Source organism: Saccostrea cucullata, unplaced genomic scaffold, assembly GCF_032062105.1.
Source record: "Saccostrea cucullata isolate Sc308-1 unplaced genomic scaffold, CSIRO_AGI_Scuc_v1 ctg1722, whole genome shotgun sequence".
In the NCBI taxonomy this organism is placed as follows: domain Eukaryota; kingdom Metazoa; phylum Mollusca; class Bivalvia; order Ostreida; family Ostreidae; genus Saccostrea; species Saccostrea cuccullata.
This window is the reverse complement of record NW_026918093.1, coordinates 118,368-136,204: the sequence shown is the minus strand read 5'-3', so window position 1 is coordinate 136,204 and position 17,837 is coordinate 118,368. Positions and strand designations below refer to the sequence as shown.

Sequence of the window (17,837 nt, the reverse complement as noted above, 5' to 3'; positions counted from 1 at the left end):
GTTGAAGTTTTCTCAACAGATGCCTATAATCAGCACACACTGTTTTAAGATGACACAAGGGAGGATTCTTATTTAGGCAAACTTCCTGTGTATCCATGCGTCTGTCCGTACCCAATTTCCGTTGATATTTTCTAAACTGTACAAGATACTTGATGACATATATGACATTCAGGAAATAAAAGTTAATTAAGGGTGTCGAAAAGGCGAATAAACATGAATACATATATTGATGGTATAAATGGGAAAAAAATTATGGAAGAGTAGGAGAACACTTTTATATGCTAAAAATGAAATTTTAAATGTTGACTATGAAAATTAGTAACAACTTCACGAATTCCTTGCTGTTTACTTCTATATCTGAACAGTAATAAAGTACAGGTACAAATATTTAGTCCCATATTGCATTGCCAGAATCAATGTACTTGTAATTTTCTTTGTGGTGCGTAGACCACGGAACAGTGGAATGGGGTTGGGGTGGGGTATAGTATTAAGTTCCCGAGAAGCTGTGGTTCATGTTGGTAATCTAGCCAGAAGAAATTGTATCTGTCAAGATTGAAAGAAGTTATTCAAATTTATTCTGTATATAATTAACGGCGTTGGAAGCAAACTGAAACGGGGGGGGGGGGGGGGGGGGGTAAGTGAAAGAGAAAAAAAAATTCAAACCTACAATCAAACTTGACAAGCAAAAAAAACCCACACCAAAAAACAAAAAAACAAAAAAAAAAACCAAACATACAAACAAGCAAAAAAAGGCAAATGTGTCCATTGACCAAACATGGAAATCCTATTTCGTGTGCGAGGGTGTGTGTGTGGGGGGGGGGGGGATGGGGTGTAGGATCAAATTTTTTTGATACTAAATTTTTCTTTTTTAACCTGAACTGCACGTAACATTTGAAAGGGGGGGGGGGGTAATCCTACAAATACGCCCCGATGTTCAATGCCTCATATTATGTCTATCTTTGCAAAAAAAAAACAAATAAAGTGGGGGGGGGGGGCTTACCGTTCCAACGCCTATGTTTAATGTGATTAATTTACTTCTTGTAACTTTTTGAAAGGAAAATGTTAATTTAACGAAATAAACAAGTTAGTAAAATCTTAGAAACGTATTATGATTAAATCTGAAACATAAATCTATCAATAATATGTAATAAATTACCATTTGAACAATATTAAATTTAAAAGATTTCACCTCGCTTCATCTGATAAAGCACTAACTTATTTTTATCCAGAAAGAACTTGCATGCCCTGTTAATTAATAAAGCGCAGTAGCTATCTACGATGTGCGTTATACAACGGACTCTCCCATGTTTTGCGACTTTTGGAAATGGATCATATTGTAGGCTGTATACCAAATGCTGATTAAAGCTGTTTTCATATGACTCCTACGAAGGGTTCTTACTTCTAGTTTTATCAACATTCTTCTTTCCGAGATACGATGCGACCAAGCCTCTAATTAGAGAAAAAGTGGACAATTTTTAATTAATATGTTTAAATACCCACAGTAAATAAAGACATTCAAAACATACTTTTTGTGCAAAAAGAACAACCCCAATTAACTGCTCTTGAAAAAAGCGACAATTCCGAGAATAAAATACATTCTTTAACGGTATTTCTGAATTTGCGGAATGAAATTTACTAAAATTGGGGTGAAATGATTAATGTTGTGTTTGGATAAAGGAATAAACCAATCTTCAATTGATCACTTTGACCGAATCTGTACAGGCTACACTGAATTAGGACATACTGTATTTACATCTTTGTTTAAAAAATATATATGTAAATTAATTACTTATTTCTTTTTTTAAAAGAAACTTTTGGAATATCCCGAAGTCCTTGAAAAAGAGGGACTTCAAGTAAATGTTTTGAATTTAATCAATATAGCTAAAAAAAAAAACCCTAATCATTCTCCTAAATATTATCTAAAACATATCGATATGCTTACATGTACCTCGAAGGTTAATGCAGTATATATTGTTCATAACTATACAACTGTACATATCAGTTAGGGTCATGATACACGTATTTATATAACTGACGAGAAGGTATTATGAAATTATAAGTATTGAAGTTTACATAAAATTGTATTCTTTTGTAACAGCACCCCCACCCCGAAAATATAAAGCAACACCTCACTTGCGTTGGAGATGTGCCCACGTCCTTGTATAAGAGGAGATTTTTAAAATACTTTTTAAATATTGTTTTCAAATATAAAACCTTATATTAATGGACAATGTGTTTTCAAAAGGTTCTCAATAATGTATATCATTAAATACTTATAATATAAAATGCAAAAATGTCTAAACTATTGAAAATTTTTCTACATTGAAAAATTACATACCGTGCCAACTTATAAACTTACAAGTACATGTATATTCTAGCACTGGTATAAAAAAAAAAATTAAAGGGACAAACAGTAGTAAGGCACAATACATTTTCATTAACTTGAACACGAAAATATTAAACTTCAAACTAATGTCAGAGCCAAAAATTGTAAATGAGAATGTTTCACATATCTTCCAAAGAAAGGGTCCATGAATAAGAAAACCTGCTTCTTGTACATCTTTTTTTTTTTAAACATTCATTTTTGGTTTTGTTTCACTCTGGATTATTATTTTTTTTTTTTTACATAGATCTATTTCTTTTTATGTAAGACAGACTTTACACTTTGTTATTTTGTGATAGGAAAAATAAGAGGTGGGGTGAAGTTGGGAATGGGGATGACACATTCTAACCAGAGCGTATAAAATACAAAATTCAAAAGTAAATTAAAAATTGGTCATTTCATATATGATATTTTAATTATACTGTGTATTATACTAAGTGTATAGATGCCCCATCAAATCCTACCTTGATTCCAAAAGAGATGAAGTCTTCACATTTAGGTGATCTTATCAAACTTGTGAACCTTGAAACAACGAATACAATACACATATACAGTCAGAATAAAATAAAACGAAGAAAAACACCAGGCTCATTCTCATTGGGCACACGCATTTATTACTCATGACAAGGAAATGTTTTCTAACTTGCAAAATCATCGATGTTCCGGGTGCATTTTTCAAAGATACCATGCCTAAATCTGGAGGAGTTCTGCGAAGGTTGTTTCTATTTCTAGAAGAATTTTACGGAAATGCTTATAAGATGGATGACCCTTACTGATCTTGCGACCTGACACGGGCACTCCAAAGCTTATCAGCTTACACAAAAAGACTTAGGCCAAGCAAAGAAATTTCTGTATCAAAGTTAAAAAATAAATATATTTTTGCAAAACTCTTATATGTATAAAAAGCAGCGAATGTCCATTTTGTTCAGTTGGGAATGATAAAGTCATATAACTTTCTTAAATTGAAAAGTTTCAACGCAAATTATCAATCGATTCAAAACAAATATTGCAATGAAAAATACATTGGCCTAGCCTCACCTTTGGCGCCCATACATGAGATAGCAGTATATATGCAAAGCCTTTCTCTGATTTCACTATTTCGTTTCGTACAATCCAAAGGATGATTACGTTCATTCTTTGGTTAGTCGCCGTCCATGGCGCGGCGGCACTTTCGACGGGTCTGTATTTGTTTTTTTTTCTTAAATATTACGTAACATTTATGATTTTGAGCATCATCTTCTTTAATTTGCATATGCTTCATCACTTTAAAATAGAAATAGAAATTTGAAAGTGCATTCACAGCTATGGAATAATATTTCTGATTTGCTGGTTTTTAGTATATACACTTTTTTTAAAATTTGAAATCAAATTGGAAAATAAATTTTATTAAACTCTTTTTAATTTTGAAAACTGTTTAATTACTTTTAGAATTTTTGCTTATTTGTTTAATTACAAAATAAATTAACATTCCAGTATGTGATATGGGTTTGATAATGTACAACCTTTCTTATAAAGAAATAGAATATGTATATATAAGAAATAATAAATAGACATTGGTTTAGTACTTGGTTGTATTATTTCGATAAACTTTTGGTATTTCGCGTGTTCAACATCACATGATGCAACTTAAATTTATATTCTGAAGAAAATGTTTTCACTGCTGTATAATGTCCATACAAATTACTTTAATATAGCATAACTCAACATAAATGAAAGCACATGGCTTCCTAAAAGAAATTGCATGAGTATTGAATAAATCAGGAGGACACAGAAAAGATTCTACTTTGCTGAATGACTTTATATAATTCAAATGGATTTTTATTTCAACATATTGCTTCATGGAAAAACATAAACGCATGTTACAAATATGATTTGCATTGAATTTCAATCATCAATTTTCATCTATCAAAATTACACCATTGTCTGTGGAACACATGTTATTTCCCAGACCTGGAATTGACAATCCCATTGATAAGGCTCGTGTTGTATAATCTTAATGGGCATGTATCTGTTATAACGTTCTAATAAATGAAAGGAAATCTGGGTGTAACAGATTTTGTAAAATTCTACCAAATATTCCACTTATGTACATATTGCATTTGTGCACATATTCCATATCGAGCTTAGATTTCAAAGGAGTTCTACAAGGATTTGTATTGAGGGCGGTACTCTTAATGGATAATTTGAAAATATATTTGAAACTGATTTTAAAATTTTTGAAAGTCAATCACATATAGAAAAAAAAAACAATATGACATAAGTCAACATTTCTGAAACAAAACATTTTCAATTTGGGAAGCCATTTTTTTTTTTACTTCATTATGTGAAAAATTGACAGACTAGTCATCTGATATTATATCTTGATAATATTCAAACTTACCGTATTCTTTCAGGGTGCAATACAAGAGCTGATGTGACGTTCATGATAGACTCTTCAGACACCGTAGGACAATTAAATTTTAATAAACAATTAGATTTTCTTAAGGATGTGACAAATAAATTAAATGTGGGACAGAACCAGGTCCACGTTAGTGCTCTGACGTTTAGTTCTGGAGTCCACAACAAATTCTACCTCAATGACTACACGCGGAAGGGTGATGTTCTGCAAGCAATTAGTGGCATTCAGTATTTCCCGGGTAACACCGATACTGCTGATGCTCTTAAGTTCATGTCGCAGCAGAGCTTCAGCCCAGCGCATGGAGCCCGAGGAGATGTGCCACACATTGCTGTTCTCCTGACGGACGGGCCGTCCACCACAAAGGCTATCACAAAACTGCAAGCCCAGACGGCAAAGGATAACAATGCCATTATCTACACGGTGGGCGTGGGCAGTGGGGTAGATGTGGACGAACTGACATCCGTGTCCAGCAACCCAGACCTCAGATACTCCATGTTTGCTGATAACTACGAAACTCTGAACAGCTTGTCTGACATGCTCGCCACCAAAATCTGCAATGGTAGGAAAAATATTCCGAAAACTCCTAAAAAGATATTTAATATAGTCTGCTCATGTCTTCAACTAGACCAATCATATAGTCTAAAGAATGGTATTAAATGAACAATTGTCATAATTTTTCATTTGCTGTCTTGCAGAGTTGCCACCAGACACATCCACTCTTCCAGCTCCAACAGGTATATCATGCGAAATTCTCAATTTGAAGCACTTAACATTTAAAACATACGTCTTCAACGTATATTGTGTACATTTGTGCTAAATGTACCTTTTGGTTTTACAGGATGTCTCCACAAGGCCGATGTTGTCTTCATGGTAGATTCTTCTACAAGTGTCGGAAGTGAAAACTTCCAGAAAACACAAAACTTCCTGAAGAACATCATCACCAACATGGATGTGGGCCATGACAAAGTTCAGGTGGGCGTCATGCAGTACAGTAGCTATCCGACCATGGGCTTCCCTCTGAAACTGTACGGGAGCCGTGGAGACGTTTTACACGCCGTGGAGAATCTACACATGACCAGTGGAGGAACAAACACAGCCGATGCAATCAAATTCACCACAGACGAGATGTTCTCTGTTACCAGTGGAGCCAGAAGCAACGTACCAAGAATCGCCATTTTGCTGACAAATGGCGGTACCGTTGACAGCCAGGCCGCCATCAATGCAGCTAACATTGCAAGACAAGCCGGTATCGGACTTAATGTTGTTGGCATTGGAAGCAACGTCAACCAACAAGAAATTCAGTCTATCGCCAACCAGCCAGCTGGAAGTCACGTGATCACTGTCAACGACTTCGATCAACTTGAAAAAGTGGCTAACCAGGTTCTCAACCAAGCATGCTCTGGTTAGTAATTAAATCCAGGTCGCTTGGTTTCTGAAGTGAAAAAGGGGGGGGGGGGGGGGGGGAGTGTATCTGAGAGGGATATCCTTCTCTCAGAACCAGATTTTTTTTCTTCATATAAATGGGTAGCATTTTGGCGAATTCTATGGCATTCCTGAAGATATTTCTTTACATTAAAATAAACAAAAAGAAAACAACATTTAAAAAATTTTTTTAATATTAAATATTATTTAAAGTTTTTTTTTAAAGGGGTGTGATTGCACCAACGCACCCCCCCCTTTCCGGTGGTGTTGAAATCTTCAAGTAAACATGGTTAAGGAAAATGTTTGTGGTAATCTAATATCCCAAATAAAATATTTGTTTTAATTGCTTTGAACAGTTTCAAGCACTTACAACTTTGCCAGCTCTTCTACCGTAACTTGTGCCGACAAAATCACAAACTGCAACGAATACGGAAACAACGTATGCAGAGATTATCCAAAGTGGGCTGAGGCCAACTGCAAAAAGTCTTGTGGACTATGTTCTTGTAAGTACATGTATGATATAGATGCAGACAAAATATATTTTTTATAGGTAAAGGTATTATTAAAAAGCATAGACGCTCCCCATGTAATTCTGTAAATGACGTATGATAAGTGTATATAGGTCTCCCCCTCTATACTATAAAATAACCCGGTTATTTTATAGTGTAGAGGGGTAGACCTATATATACTTATCATACGTCATTTACAGAATTACATGGGGAGCGCCTATGTTAAAAAGCTAATGAATTATTGTGAGTCGTGAAAACGGAATTCGCGACGACCTATTTCGGATTGATATCGCTTTGTTTGCATTAGTATCTTTGGAAAACTTCCGATGTGAGCACTGAGCACAACCTGATAGTAATGGAATAAACAATCGATGAATAGATCATTATATGTAATATTTTAATTGTAGACCAATACATTACCAAGTTCCCATCTTGCACCAACAAGCTTACAAACTGTGAGAGTTACGGCAGAGATGTGTGTAGTTCCCACGGAAGCTGGGCCCAGGACAACTGCAAACTCTACTGTGGATTCTGTGGTCAGTGCATACGATTTTGTGATGAAGTGGCTATGACTAGTTTGGAATTTAAACAAAATAATACTATTAGTCACATCGTTCAAACTTGAATTATAAAAAAAAAAAAAAATAACGTTTTAATTTTTTAATTCTTCTTTGAAACGACAATCTATGGATGTTAATTTCATATGAATAAACAAACTGATCAAAACTAAATTATAAAATGTTTCATATTAAAAAATACTTTTTGATTTTTTGATGCCTAAATGTAATTTTTTTTTTTTTGAAGTTTAATTCTTAATTATTAAACATCTTAATTTACCGTAAATGTAGCTTCATATTTCTCTTGTTGTTTTCAGGTACTTCAGCCAGCTCCAATGGATTCTGTGAGTATTCAATTTTAAAATGACATTTAGACAAAATCATATTCTGAAAAAAAAAAACATAGAAGGCTTTAAAGGAATTGTTGTTGTCACAATGTTTTATAATTTGTAATACTTCATAATCCTTATCTGATATATGCCTATACAGATGGAATGTGTAACTACAAAGGAAAGATGTACCAGACTGGAGAGAAATGGACAGATGGATGTGACTATGAATGTGTTTGTAGGGACGGAAACAAGGGAGACTACAAATGCTACAACAGGTTAAATATTTTCAACTTTTAATATATTTATTCATGCTTTTTGTCATTTATAATGGTCCTTTCATGAATTTCTGTTATTTCTAAATTAAAGGCTATTTGTATACGTAATTGTAGAATTTAAAAGTAATTGATAAGAAACTGAAGATAAATGGAATTTTAAAATGTATTCATTTTTCTCCCCACCCACCCCACCCCCTCCTCCAATATGATTTTAAAAAGTTATATAGAAGTTTATCAGGCAATGTCGCATTAGTCAAACATTCCCAAATTTATTGATTTTTTTCAAAAACTGAAATAGGTAGTAGGTAAATTATGAAAAAATTGAATTATTCCTCCTTTTACATACAAAATACATATATATCCAGTATTAAATTTTGTAAAGATATAACTAAAGAAGTTAGATTCAGAAAACAACACATAAATCATTCAATATTTTCTTGTAGATGTCCTCTGTACTATAACCTTCCATCCATGTGTACATTGGTGAAGAAGGAAGGAGAATGCTGTCTGCAGCCAGTTTGCAACTTTAACCCTTCAGTCAGCCGATTCAACAACACTGCAATGGCTACCACAGCCACTGGAATACGTGAGTGATAAAATCTCATCAGCATTACATAAAATTAAAGTGACAATTATTTTGAGAAAGATATTCAATTTGATTAGTCTCGGATGGAAATTTTCATTTTAATTTGATATTTTTTGTAGCTACTTGTGCTTACAAATCCAAGATGTACTTCCAAGGCCAGACCTGGAAAGACGGCTGCCAGTATCAGTGTACTTGTCTTGATGCCTCTAAGGGATACTACTCCTGTGAACAATTGTAAGCTGCAGATTTTCATTTGTCTATTAGAACTGTCTGGAGCTAGAACTAAAATTACAGTTTTGTTTGGAGTCAAATGCAGAGTTATACATTAGGAAATGTTGTGTTTTAAAGGAGATAAGTCTTGATCTTAAAAGTCAGATAATGAGCTTTCTACTACATATACATGTAATACTGTATATATAGTACCCAGGTCCTTTTCTTAACATAAATTACCGTACTGTAGATCACTAAATTTTCGCGACACCTTATTTTCACGAGATAGTCATTGACTCTTGATTAGCGAGACAAAATTTTCACGAATTGTGGTTATTGCTCTATATAATCTTAAGAAATACTATCATACGTGAGAATTTAATTTTCGCGAGCACACTGTCTGGCGTAATTACGCGAAAACAAAATTCTCGCAAATAAAAAGTGATTTACAGTAATTAAATTTAATGAATGGGGTCAAAAGGTTTAGGATTTGCTTAATTACTACAGCTTTTATACTACAGTTGTTGATGTTACAGTATAAGACCAATATTTTAATTGTGCAGGTGCCCCACCTACTCCATCCTGCCCCGGGGATGTCACCTACACAAGGACCCAGGATCCTGCTGCTCCACCCCCTCCTGTGAATTTGATCAACAGCAGGGTAGTTACACTGGATATGGATTTACCAGCGGTGAAGGAACAGGTCTGTACTACTAGTATATAATCTAATTACTTGTTAGGTATGGGCGATTATGATAGTCGCCTCTGCATCTTGACATTCTTTGTAATTGTATAAGCATACAAAGTCTATAAATTTGTATTTATTCCTAGTTTACACATATTTTTATTGCTGAAATAATTTCTCATGAGGTTAATTTGCATCCAATAGGTCAATATAAGGTGCCTAAATTTTTAAAATTTGATGTGTAGAAAGTGTATGAGGTAAATTAATGCACTTTTATATTTCTACAGGTCAAAACATGGTACCACCCCAGCCCTGTGTAGATGTTGCAACCAACTGTAAAGTGTACGGAAAATCCACTTGCACCACATACGCACAGTGGGCCTCAAACAACTGCAGAAAATACTGTGGCATCTGCCGTAAGATTTTATATAAAAAAAAAAAATTATTAAAATAATGAACAAAAAAAATCAAAAAGCTCATTTACACATTGTTTGTCATATTAAAAATTTAAAAGCTAGCGTTCCTCTTCTATAAATACTGATAAGTGAATGTAAAATCTAATGAGGTTGAATTGTATCATATTTTGTCACTTTCTGTGTTCCATATTTCAGAGAACTCTGTTGTTCAGCCAGCTGCTGGAGGTAAGTAAAGAGAAGATTATATATGCATGTACACACTGTTTATGGTTACTTCAAACAAAGAATATTAAGTTAATGTGTTTCCATAATTAAGGATTTCCATTTACTGGTACCATATTTGGTTGCATTTTGAATTTTTTGTTTTATAAGTGAATGAAGTTCAATTATAGTAATGCTTCCTTGTAGATGTGTGCATTTACAAGGGAAAGACCTACTTACAAGGCCAGTCCTGGGAACCTGATTGTAGCACTAGATGTTCATGTGAAAATGCCCACTACGGCTACTACAGATGCAATGATGCGTAAGGAGAAATATATGTTCCTCTATTTTGTTGTTCAACTGCCTCTTAGATTTTTATATTTTCAATGATGTTTTTAACCATCTTATATTAATTAAAGACTAATTTTATTTGTCCAGGTGCCCACAGTATAACAACTTGCCAGCTGGCTGCAATGTTGTCACCAAGAGAGGAGAATGCTGTCCCCAGGTTAACTGTCAGTCTGGAGTCTTCTACACATCCAGTCAGAACATCAACTCTATTGGAAATGGAGGATTGATCAACGTACTGTACCCCCCTGGCAACCACATTCAGACTCCCCCCTACGGTCAGACACAGATCGGATCTGGTGGAACTGGATTTCAGGCCCCCACACTAAGTATGTGGGGCTTCCTCCACCAATGAGAATGCATTTACTATAAACATTTTTTTTGCCTTGGGGTCATTATTCCCCATAATCACAATTTCTGTTTAATCTGAGGGTAGCAAATTATGTAATTTTGTATGTCTTAAATTTCATTCAAGTACCCTTTCATGATGAATTTCCATATTGTAAAATTTGTGACTACATACATAGCATATATTATACCCATGTGGAAAATATTACTAGAGTAAGTGGAGTAAGGAAAAGTAAATTCAGCATTATTTATTTGAAATATTTTTCAGAGGGATGTCTATACAATGGTCAGATTTATGCACAAGGACAAATGTGGGATGATGGCTGCAAATACACTTGCTCATGTTTGAATGCTGCCACAGGGGACTATAAATGTCGTGAAAAGTATGTATCCTTGTTTAGGTTTTCCTTTTATATTTTGCATTTAGCCAGGGGAAGGGGGGATTGCAAAACTTGTTTTCTGATAAAATTTCAAAACAGCCAGGATATTAAGTAGTGACATTAAATGATCCTTTTGATTAGGACTAAATCATGTTTCTCTTGGATACCTACAGGTATATGATACATTAAGATTGAAATGCATTTTTAATTTAAAAAAATTAATTGATATATTCTGTAAGCTGGAAGAAGCTTCAGATTATAAACTTTAATTTTTTCTATATTTTAGGTGTCCATCCTACCCTAACTTAGCTGCTACATGTGTCATGGTCACAGACACCAATGACCCTTGCTGTATGGTTCCCAAATGTGGATTTGATGTAGCCACTGGCCAAGTCCCTGTACCTGTACCCTCATATGGCCAAGCTACCTCTGGCATTGGAATGGTGAAGCCCCCTGTCCCCACCATGTATCCCACTGTGTACCCCGACGGACCCTGGGTCATCCTGAATACTACTGGAATGCAACCTGTAGCACCAACTGCCCCAGTGAATGTCAAACAAGGTATTTAAGTTTTAATTGCCCCATATATTTTTTATCTCTTCTTTATCTAAAAGCATTGGCCACAGCTGCAGGAAATACATAGAATCATATATTTTCACCTTAAGAATCATATATTTTCACCTTAAGTACTTTATCATGTTAATTAAATGTTTGGAATATAAGGAATCTAAGTTTTATTAAATTTTTTATGTGGACTCTTCAGGTTTCTGTATGTACAAGGGCCAGCGTTACAATGCTGGACAGACCTGGGAAGATGGATGTGACTACAACTGTGTTTGTGATGACGGAGCTGTCGGACATTACAAATGTATTGACAAGTAAGTAAGACTAATCTATTGACAAGTAGGTAACACAAATGTATTGACAAGTAGGTAACCAACATGGAAGGCAACCTATTACATGTAGTTGCAATAAAAGTGAAAGATAAGGGCATTAAAAGTTAAAGGATTTTAGAAAGAATCGTTGTGGATTGCAAATCTTATGTTCTCTCTTACCCTTAAAACTTGATATGATTTAATGTGTATGGGAACATTTTCAATATAAAAGTGTTACAAATTGTACAAACATGTTTCTCTGTGTTTATTAAGGTGTCGAACATTTGACTATGTACCCCAGCCCTACTGTCGACTTACACAGGATCCAAATAATCCTTGCTGCCAAGTCCCAGAGTGTAAATTTATCCCCCATAATCCACAGATTGAGGGCCAGAGAACCACCCCCAGTGTACAAGGCAGTAAGTGGTCAAAGCTTGATTAAATTTCAATCAAGGCAAAATTTTAATGTCCAAAGAAATTGATTTCACCACAAATAAAGCAAATACTGAGGGTATTTCTATGTAATTTGAATATTTTTTATTAGATACAGTTTAACTATGACCTAACATCATCGCCAATATCCCGAATACATTTTTAAAATGATATTTTGTCCATAATGTTTTGAATCTTTGGAGATCTTGATTATTTTCTTAACCCTGTCAAGTTTTACACACACAGCGTATTACAATTAATGATATCTATAACTTGTATTAGTTATACAGTTTTGAGGAATATTTTCTACAGACTTCTGTGTGTACAATGGCAAACAATATCAGCAAGGCCAGTCCTGGTATGATGGCTGCAGCTACAAGTGTACCTGTGAGGATGCTGAGAATGGAGTCTACAGATGCCTTAGCAGGTCGGTCATACAGGGCTTTAACAGCCTGCAATTTTATATTTGTGAAATTATTTTGAACAAAAGATTTCATTGATGGGATAATAAATAACTATATATCTGATAATACAGATGCCCAGAAATCTTGAACGCTGAGCCGGGCTGTAACTACATCACTGACCCACGTGACCCCACCTGCTGCAGAGTCCCCGACTGTACCCCCGTAAACACCACCAATCCTCAGCCTCACCCTATCCCCCCAAAGACCTACCAGGGACAGACTGTAGGAAAAGTTGGTATGTAAAAACAGGGTTAGGTCTATCAGCGCTTGAAGGCAATTCATGATTCTCAGTTATACATGTATAAATTAGTTGCCTTTTTATAAAAGAAATAATTTCAAACATTCTTCAGACGTAAAAAAAAAAATGAGCCTACAGCTATTGAAAATGGTACCTGCTGACAATGTTTTGAATCGTTTTTGAAATCTTCTGCAGGTAAGTGTGTGTACAAGGGTGTAGAGTACCAGGCAGGAGAGAGATGGGAAGATGGCTGTGACTTCACCTGTACCTGTACTGATGCCCTCAGAGGTCACTACGAATGTGTGGACAGGTAGATATCTGTTTTTATTATGTTGATATCTGTTTTTATCATTGAACAGTATGAGTGTGTAGACAGATAGACATCTGTTGAGAGCTTTAAAGGTAAAGTTTTTATTCTGATGAATTAAAATAATTCCACTTTAACAGGTGCCCAGTGTACACCAATCTGCCAGACACCTGCAGAATGGTCAATGACTTTGCCAATCCCTGCTGCAAGAAGCCACAGTGTGACATTCCCGGTCAGCCCGGAGGAAGTCAGGGTTCAGGGCCCACCACCACCCCCAATCCAGCTCTCCCTCAGACACTCCCCCCAAAACAACGTAAGTCTGCTGGTCACTGATCTCAAAATAAGTAATGCTCAAACTCAATTTGGTAGGTCCACAAAAGTAAGATTTTATAAGTCTGCATCTATAGCCTTGCCTGTGAATATTCTCAAAGCTGGAATTGAAATAACAATCAACCAACCTAAAATCATACATGTTTTTCATTTCTGATATTTTCAAGCTAATCTGATCAATCTTTCAATAATGCATATCAATTATTCATATGAATTAAGCATTCCTTAAGACCTGTTAGGGATAATTTTGTAATATATGTATTATTCACTCAAAAGTATCTGTTGGTGAGTTAATTGATTTATAATTTATGTAACTCTTTTCAGAATTCTGTGTGTACAAGAATGCTCAATACCTGCAAGGACAGACCTGGGAGGATGGCTGTAATTACAAGTGTCGCTGTGACGACTCCAGCCGCGGTATCTACACATGTAACCAGAGGTCAGTCTGAGGGAATATATATGATAAAATCCCCCAAAACATTGATTAACCCACCCCACCCCCCTCTTCCATTTGACACTGCTTCAATTTGTTTTTTCATCAAGATGTGTGAAAATTATGGAGATTAATTTTGAAAATACCTGTTCAGAGGTTGAAAAATGTTTGTATAAAAAAGTCAACTGTTCTTGTTTTTTTCTTCTAGATGTGCCACATTTGCCAGCATGACTCCAGGTTGCACAATGAAGACAGACCCTGAGGACTCTTGCTGTCTGGTTGAAGTTTGCCCACAGCCCACACCAGGCCCAGGTCAGACACAACCAGTACCCACCATTCAGCCTGTTCCCATCACAGGAAAGGTCAATCTGCCCACACCAAGCCCAGTTCCAGGACAACCCCAACCATCACCAAAACCAGTTGGTATGTGATCGGTTTTCATTTCATTATAGATCAGACCCATTATTTTTATAATTCAGTTTCATGTATTTTCCTACTTTGATTGAGAGGGATTTAATAACTTTTGCCAAACGTCAGTGTCCATTTGACTGATATGCTTTAGAAATTTCTTATAGACTGTATGCCTTCATATTGTGAATATCAATCTTCATAATTGGCAGGTTTCTGTGTATACAAGAGTGTCACCTACATGCAAGGACAGAAATGGGATGATGGATGTGACTACACTTGTGATTGCTATGATGCTGAGCACGGAAAATACAGATGTAATCCCAAGTAAGTTCTTATTCAGCACAATTTGTTACAACAATTCACAAATGAGTTGCATTGCATTTTGTAGAAATTTCTGCAGTAGTACTAATCATGCATTTGATCTGTGTTTTACATATTTATTGTTAATTAAAATGCCTGATATGCATACAGTTTAAAGATAATTGTCTAAATCTTTGCCCTTAAATTTAATTACATATATTATATACATGTATCAAATTTTAAAGGAAATGGGTGGGTAGAGGTTGAAAAGGCTGAACACTACATTTAAGGATGCTCATTGTAGATGCCCACGTTACGTTGACTTGCCAGAAGGATGCAGACTTCACAAAGATCCTGCCAATCCTTGCTGTGACATTGTGGAGTGTGCCCAGCCTACTCCTGCTCCCAATCCTCAGATGACACCTGGTCCTAATCCTAATCCCAATCCCACAAACCAGCCTCCCAATCCACAGTACACTGTCCAGCCCACACCACAACCAACTCCTCAGCCACAGCCAAAATGTAGGTTCTCAACTGTATGCGGAAAATGATGGCTTTACACTTGATTTTTCTACACATCACCGGTGTTTGAAACTTTTAGTCTGATAATTGTTTTAATTAATTGCATTGTTATTGTGATTGTTAGGTACCTGTGAGTACAAAGGACAGCGATATCTCCAAGGCCAGCAGTGGTATGATGGCTGCGACTTCTCCTGTATCTGTGAAGACTGTGTCACTGGTGTGTACAGGTGCAATCAGAGGTAATGCATTCTTATTCAATGTATCCATGGAAGTATGTGTAATGGACATACAGTGTAGATATTTTTATGCACCTTTTTCTTTCTTGATAAATCATGTATTCGTTGTAATTTCATGGTGTCTTACTTTTTTTACAGGTGCCCAACCTTCCAGGCACCACCAGCAGAATGCAAACTAGTTGCTGATCCAAAAGACCCACTTTGCTGTAAGATCCCAGAGTGTCCCACCACAGGCAACTTTAACACAGCTCCACCTCTGGTCATTCAAGGAGGAAAAGTCACCCCAGGTCCCACTCAGAGACCTATATACACTCCAAATCCCACACCACCCACACCATTCTATGGAGGATTCACAGGTGGTCCCGTGTACACCACACCGAGCCCCACACCTGCCATCCTGATCCCAGGAAGACCTTACCCATCAGGTACACCATACCCAGGCGGCACTTATCCACCAGGAACTGTTCCCACACAGCCACCCAGGACTTACACACCATACCCAGGAGCAACTTATCCAGTCAACTACTCACCAAATCCATCTGAAATCCCAACATTCAAACCAGGACAAACTTACCCACCCAATTTGACTCCATATCCAAGCGGCACCTATCCAACCAGGCAAACGTACCCACAACCTACCATCTATCCAGGAGGTGGAACCTATCCTCCAGGCTTTAGTCCAGTAACAACCCCAGTTCCTTACAGCCCTGTGGTGGTTTACTTTACTAACCCTCCACTGATCCATGGTGGTACCTATCCTCCCGGACGTACACCCTACGTTGGTGGAACCTATCCCACTGGCACTGTGCCACCACGAACCTACACTCCATACCCAAGTGGAACATACCCACCAAGCTTTACCTTTGGACCATACTTCACTCAGCCAACTTTTGCACCATACCAGACCTACCCCACTGACAGAACACCATACCCACAGGGAACCTACCCAACAGGGACTGTCCCACCTCCCACTCCATATGTTGGTGGAACCTATCCTCCAGGATACACACCCCGTCCATCACCAACTCCAAAACCACAGGTCCCCATCCTGGAGCCTGGAATGACCTATCCTACTAAAGAGACTCCTTATCCAGGTGGAACATATCCCACAGGAACAGTACCTTACCAGTACACTCCATTCATTGGAGGCACATATCCACCTACTTTTACTTTCAGACCAGGACAGACACCTCCAACATTTGTGCCAGGACAGACATACCCTCCCAATCAAACCCCCTACCCAAGTGGAACATACCCACCACGTGTGACTGTGCCCCCATACACACCTTTCATTGGAGGAACCTACCCACCAAATAACACTCCCCCACCATATTACAAACCATCCACTTTCAGACCAGGCGGTACCTATCCAACAAATCAAACACCATACCCATATGGAACATTTCCAACTGGCACTGTCCCAATGGGAACACCATACCCAGGTGGATTCTATCCTCAGGGATTCACTTTCAAGCAACCACAACCCACCACCCAGAGTCCATTCATTCCAGGTCAGACCTACCCCACCAACCTTACACCATATCCTGGTGGAACATACCCTCCCAGACAGACTGTCCCACCAATCACACCATATCCACAGGGAACATTCCCACCCAGTTATACTCCATTCTATGTAGTCACTAACTATCCTCAATACAATGGTGGAACCAGATATCCACCTGGAGCCACTCCCTACCCAGGAGGACCCACTTATCCACCCAATCTGACCTACCCAACCTACACACCATACCCTGGCGGTACTTATCCACCAATCAAACCATCATCTGGTTATTTCACAGGTGGTGCTCCAATCACGTTCAAACCATACCAGACCTATCCACCAAACCAGACTCCATATCCAAGCGGAACCTATCCCCCTGGAACCGTCCCTCCACCAAGACCATACCCAAGTGGAACATACCCACCAAGATATACAGGTGGAAATCCAAACCAGCCCTACTTAATCCCAGGACAGACCTATCCCCCATACCTGACACCCTTCCCCTCAGGAACCTACCCACCAGGTGTGACCGTGCCATACACCCCATACCCACAGGGAACCTATCCTCCAAATTATACTCTGCCACCACAGTTCACAACTCGCCAACCAGTGCCAACAACTCCAGCTATTTACCAACGTAAGTCTCTAATACAAGGTCACAATGTTCCACAATTCCTATTTATTGATTCTTTTCAGTAGGTTACATAAAAAGAAAATATTTTTAACTAAAATTTAACT

At 37.1% G+C, this 17,837-nt stretch overlaps 1 protein-coding gene across 2 annotated transcripts in view; it reads left to right on the top strand.

The window, feature by feature from the left end:
• Nucleotides 1-3,485: 3,485 nt before the first annotated feature.
• Nucleotides 3,486-17,837, top strand: part of LOC134246083 (uncharacterized) — a 35,222-nt gene continuing 20,870 nt past the window's right edge. For both annotated transcript variants that reach the window (XM_062728470.1, XM_062728388.1), the window contains exons 1-29: nucleotides 3,486-3,561; nucleotides 4,777-5,340; nucleotides 5,477-5,515; nucleotides 5,620-6,183; nucleotides 6,560-6,706; nucleotides 7,120-7,248; nucleotides 7,587-7,613; nucleotides 7,759-7,876; nucleotides 8,320-8,462; nucleotides 8,582-8,696; nucleotides 9,236-9,375; nucleotides 9,645-9,773; nucleotides 9,969-9,998; nucleotides 10,182-10,296; nucleotides 10,413-10,651; nucleotides 10,939-11,053; nucleotides 11,337-11,611; nucleotides 11,814-11,928; nucleotides 12,199-12,344; nucleotides 12,670-12,784; nucleotides 12,893-13,056; nucleotides 13,255-13,369; nucleotides 13,507-13,679; nucleotides 14,021-14,135; nucleotides 14,338-14,552; nucleotides 14,750-14,864; nucleotides 15,145-15,362; nucleotides 15,487-15,601; nucleotides 15,737-17,736. In XM_062728470.1, coding sequence (XP_062584454.1) covers nucleotides 3,504-3,561; nucleotides 4,777-5,340; nucleotides 5,477-5,515; nucleotides 5,620-6,183; nucleotides 6,560-6,706; nucleotides 7,120-7,248; nucleotides 7,587-7,613; nucleotides 7,759-7,876; nucleotides 8,320-8,462; nucleotides 8,582-8,696; nucleotides 9,236-9,375; nucleotides 9,645-9,773; nucleotides 9,969-9,998; nucleotides 10,182-10,296; nucleotides 10,413-10,651; nucleotides 10,939-11,053; nucleotides 11,337-11,611; nucleotides 11,814-11,928; nucleotides 12,199-12,344; nucleotides 12,670-12,784; nucleotides 12,893-13,056; nucleotides 13,255-13,369; nucleotides 13,507-13,679; nucleotides 14,021-14,135; nucleotides 14,338-14,552; nucleotides 14,750-14,864; nucleotides 15,145-15,362; nucleotides 15,487-15,601; nucleotides 15,737-17,736 — 6,553 coding nt within the window. In that variant the 5' untranslated portion in view covers nucleotides 3,486-3,503. The remainder of the gene's footprint in view (nucleotides 3,562-4,776; nucleotides 5,341-5,476; nucleotides 5,516-5,619; nucleotides 6,184-6,559; nucleotides 6,707-7,119; nucleotides 7,249-7,586; nucleotides 7,614-7,758; nucleotides 7,877-8,319; nucleotides 8,463-8,581; nucleotides 8,697-9,235; nucleotides 9,376-9,644; nucleotides 9,774-9,968; nucleotides 9,999-10,181; nucleotides 10,297-10,412; nucleotides 10,652-10,938; nucleotides 11,054-11,336; nucleotides 11,612-11,813; nucleotides 11,929-12,198; nucleotides 12,345-12,669; nucleotides 12,785-12,892; nucleotides 13,057-13,254; nucleotides 13,370-13,506; nucleotides 13,680-14,020; nucleotides 14,136-14,337; nucleotides 14,553-14,749; nucleotides 14,865-15,144; nucleotides 15,363-15,486; nucleotides 15,602-15,736; nucleotides 17,737-17,837) is intronic.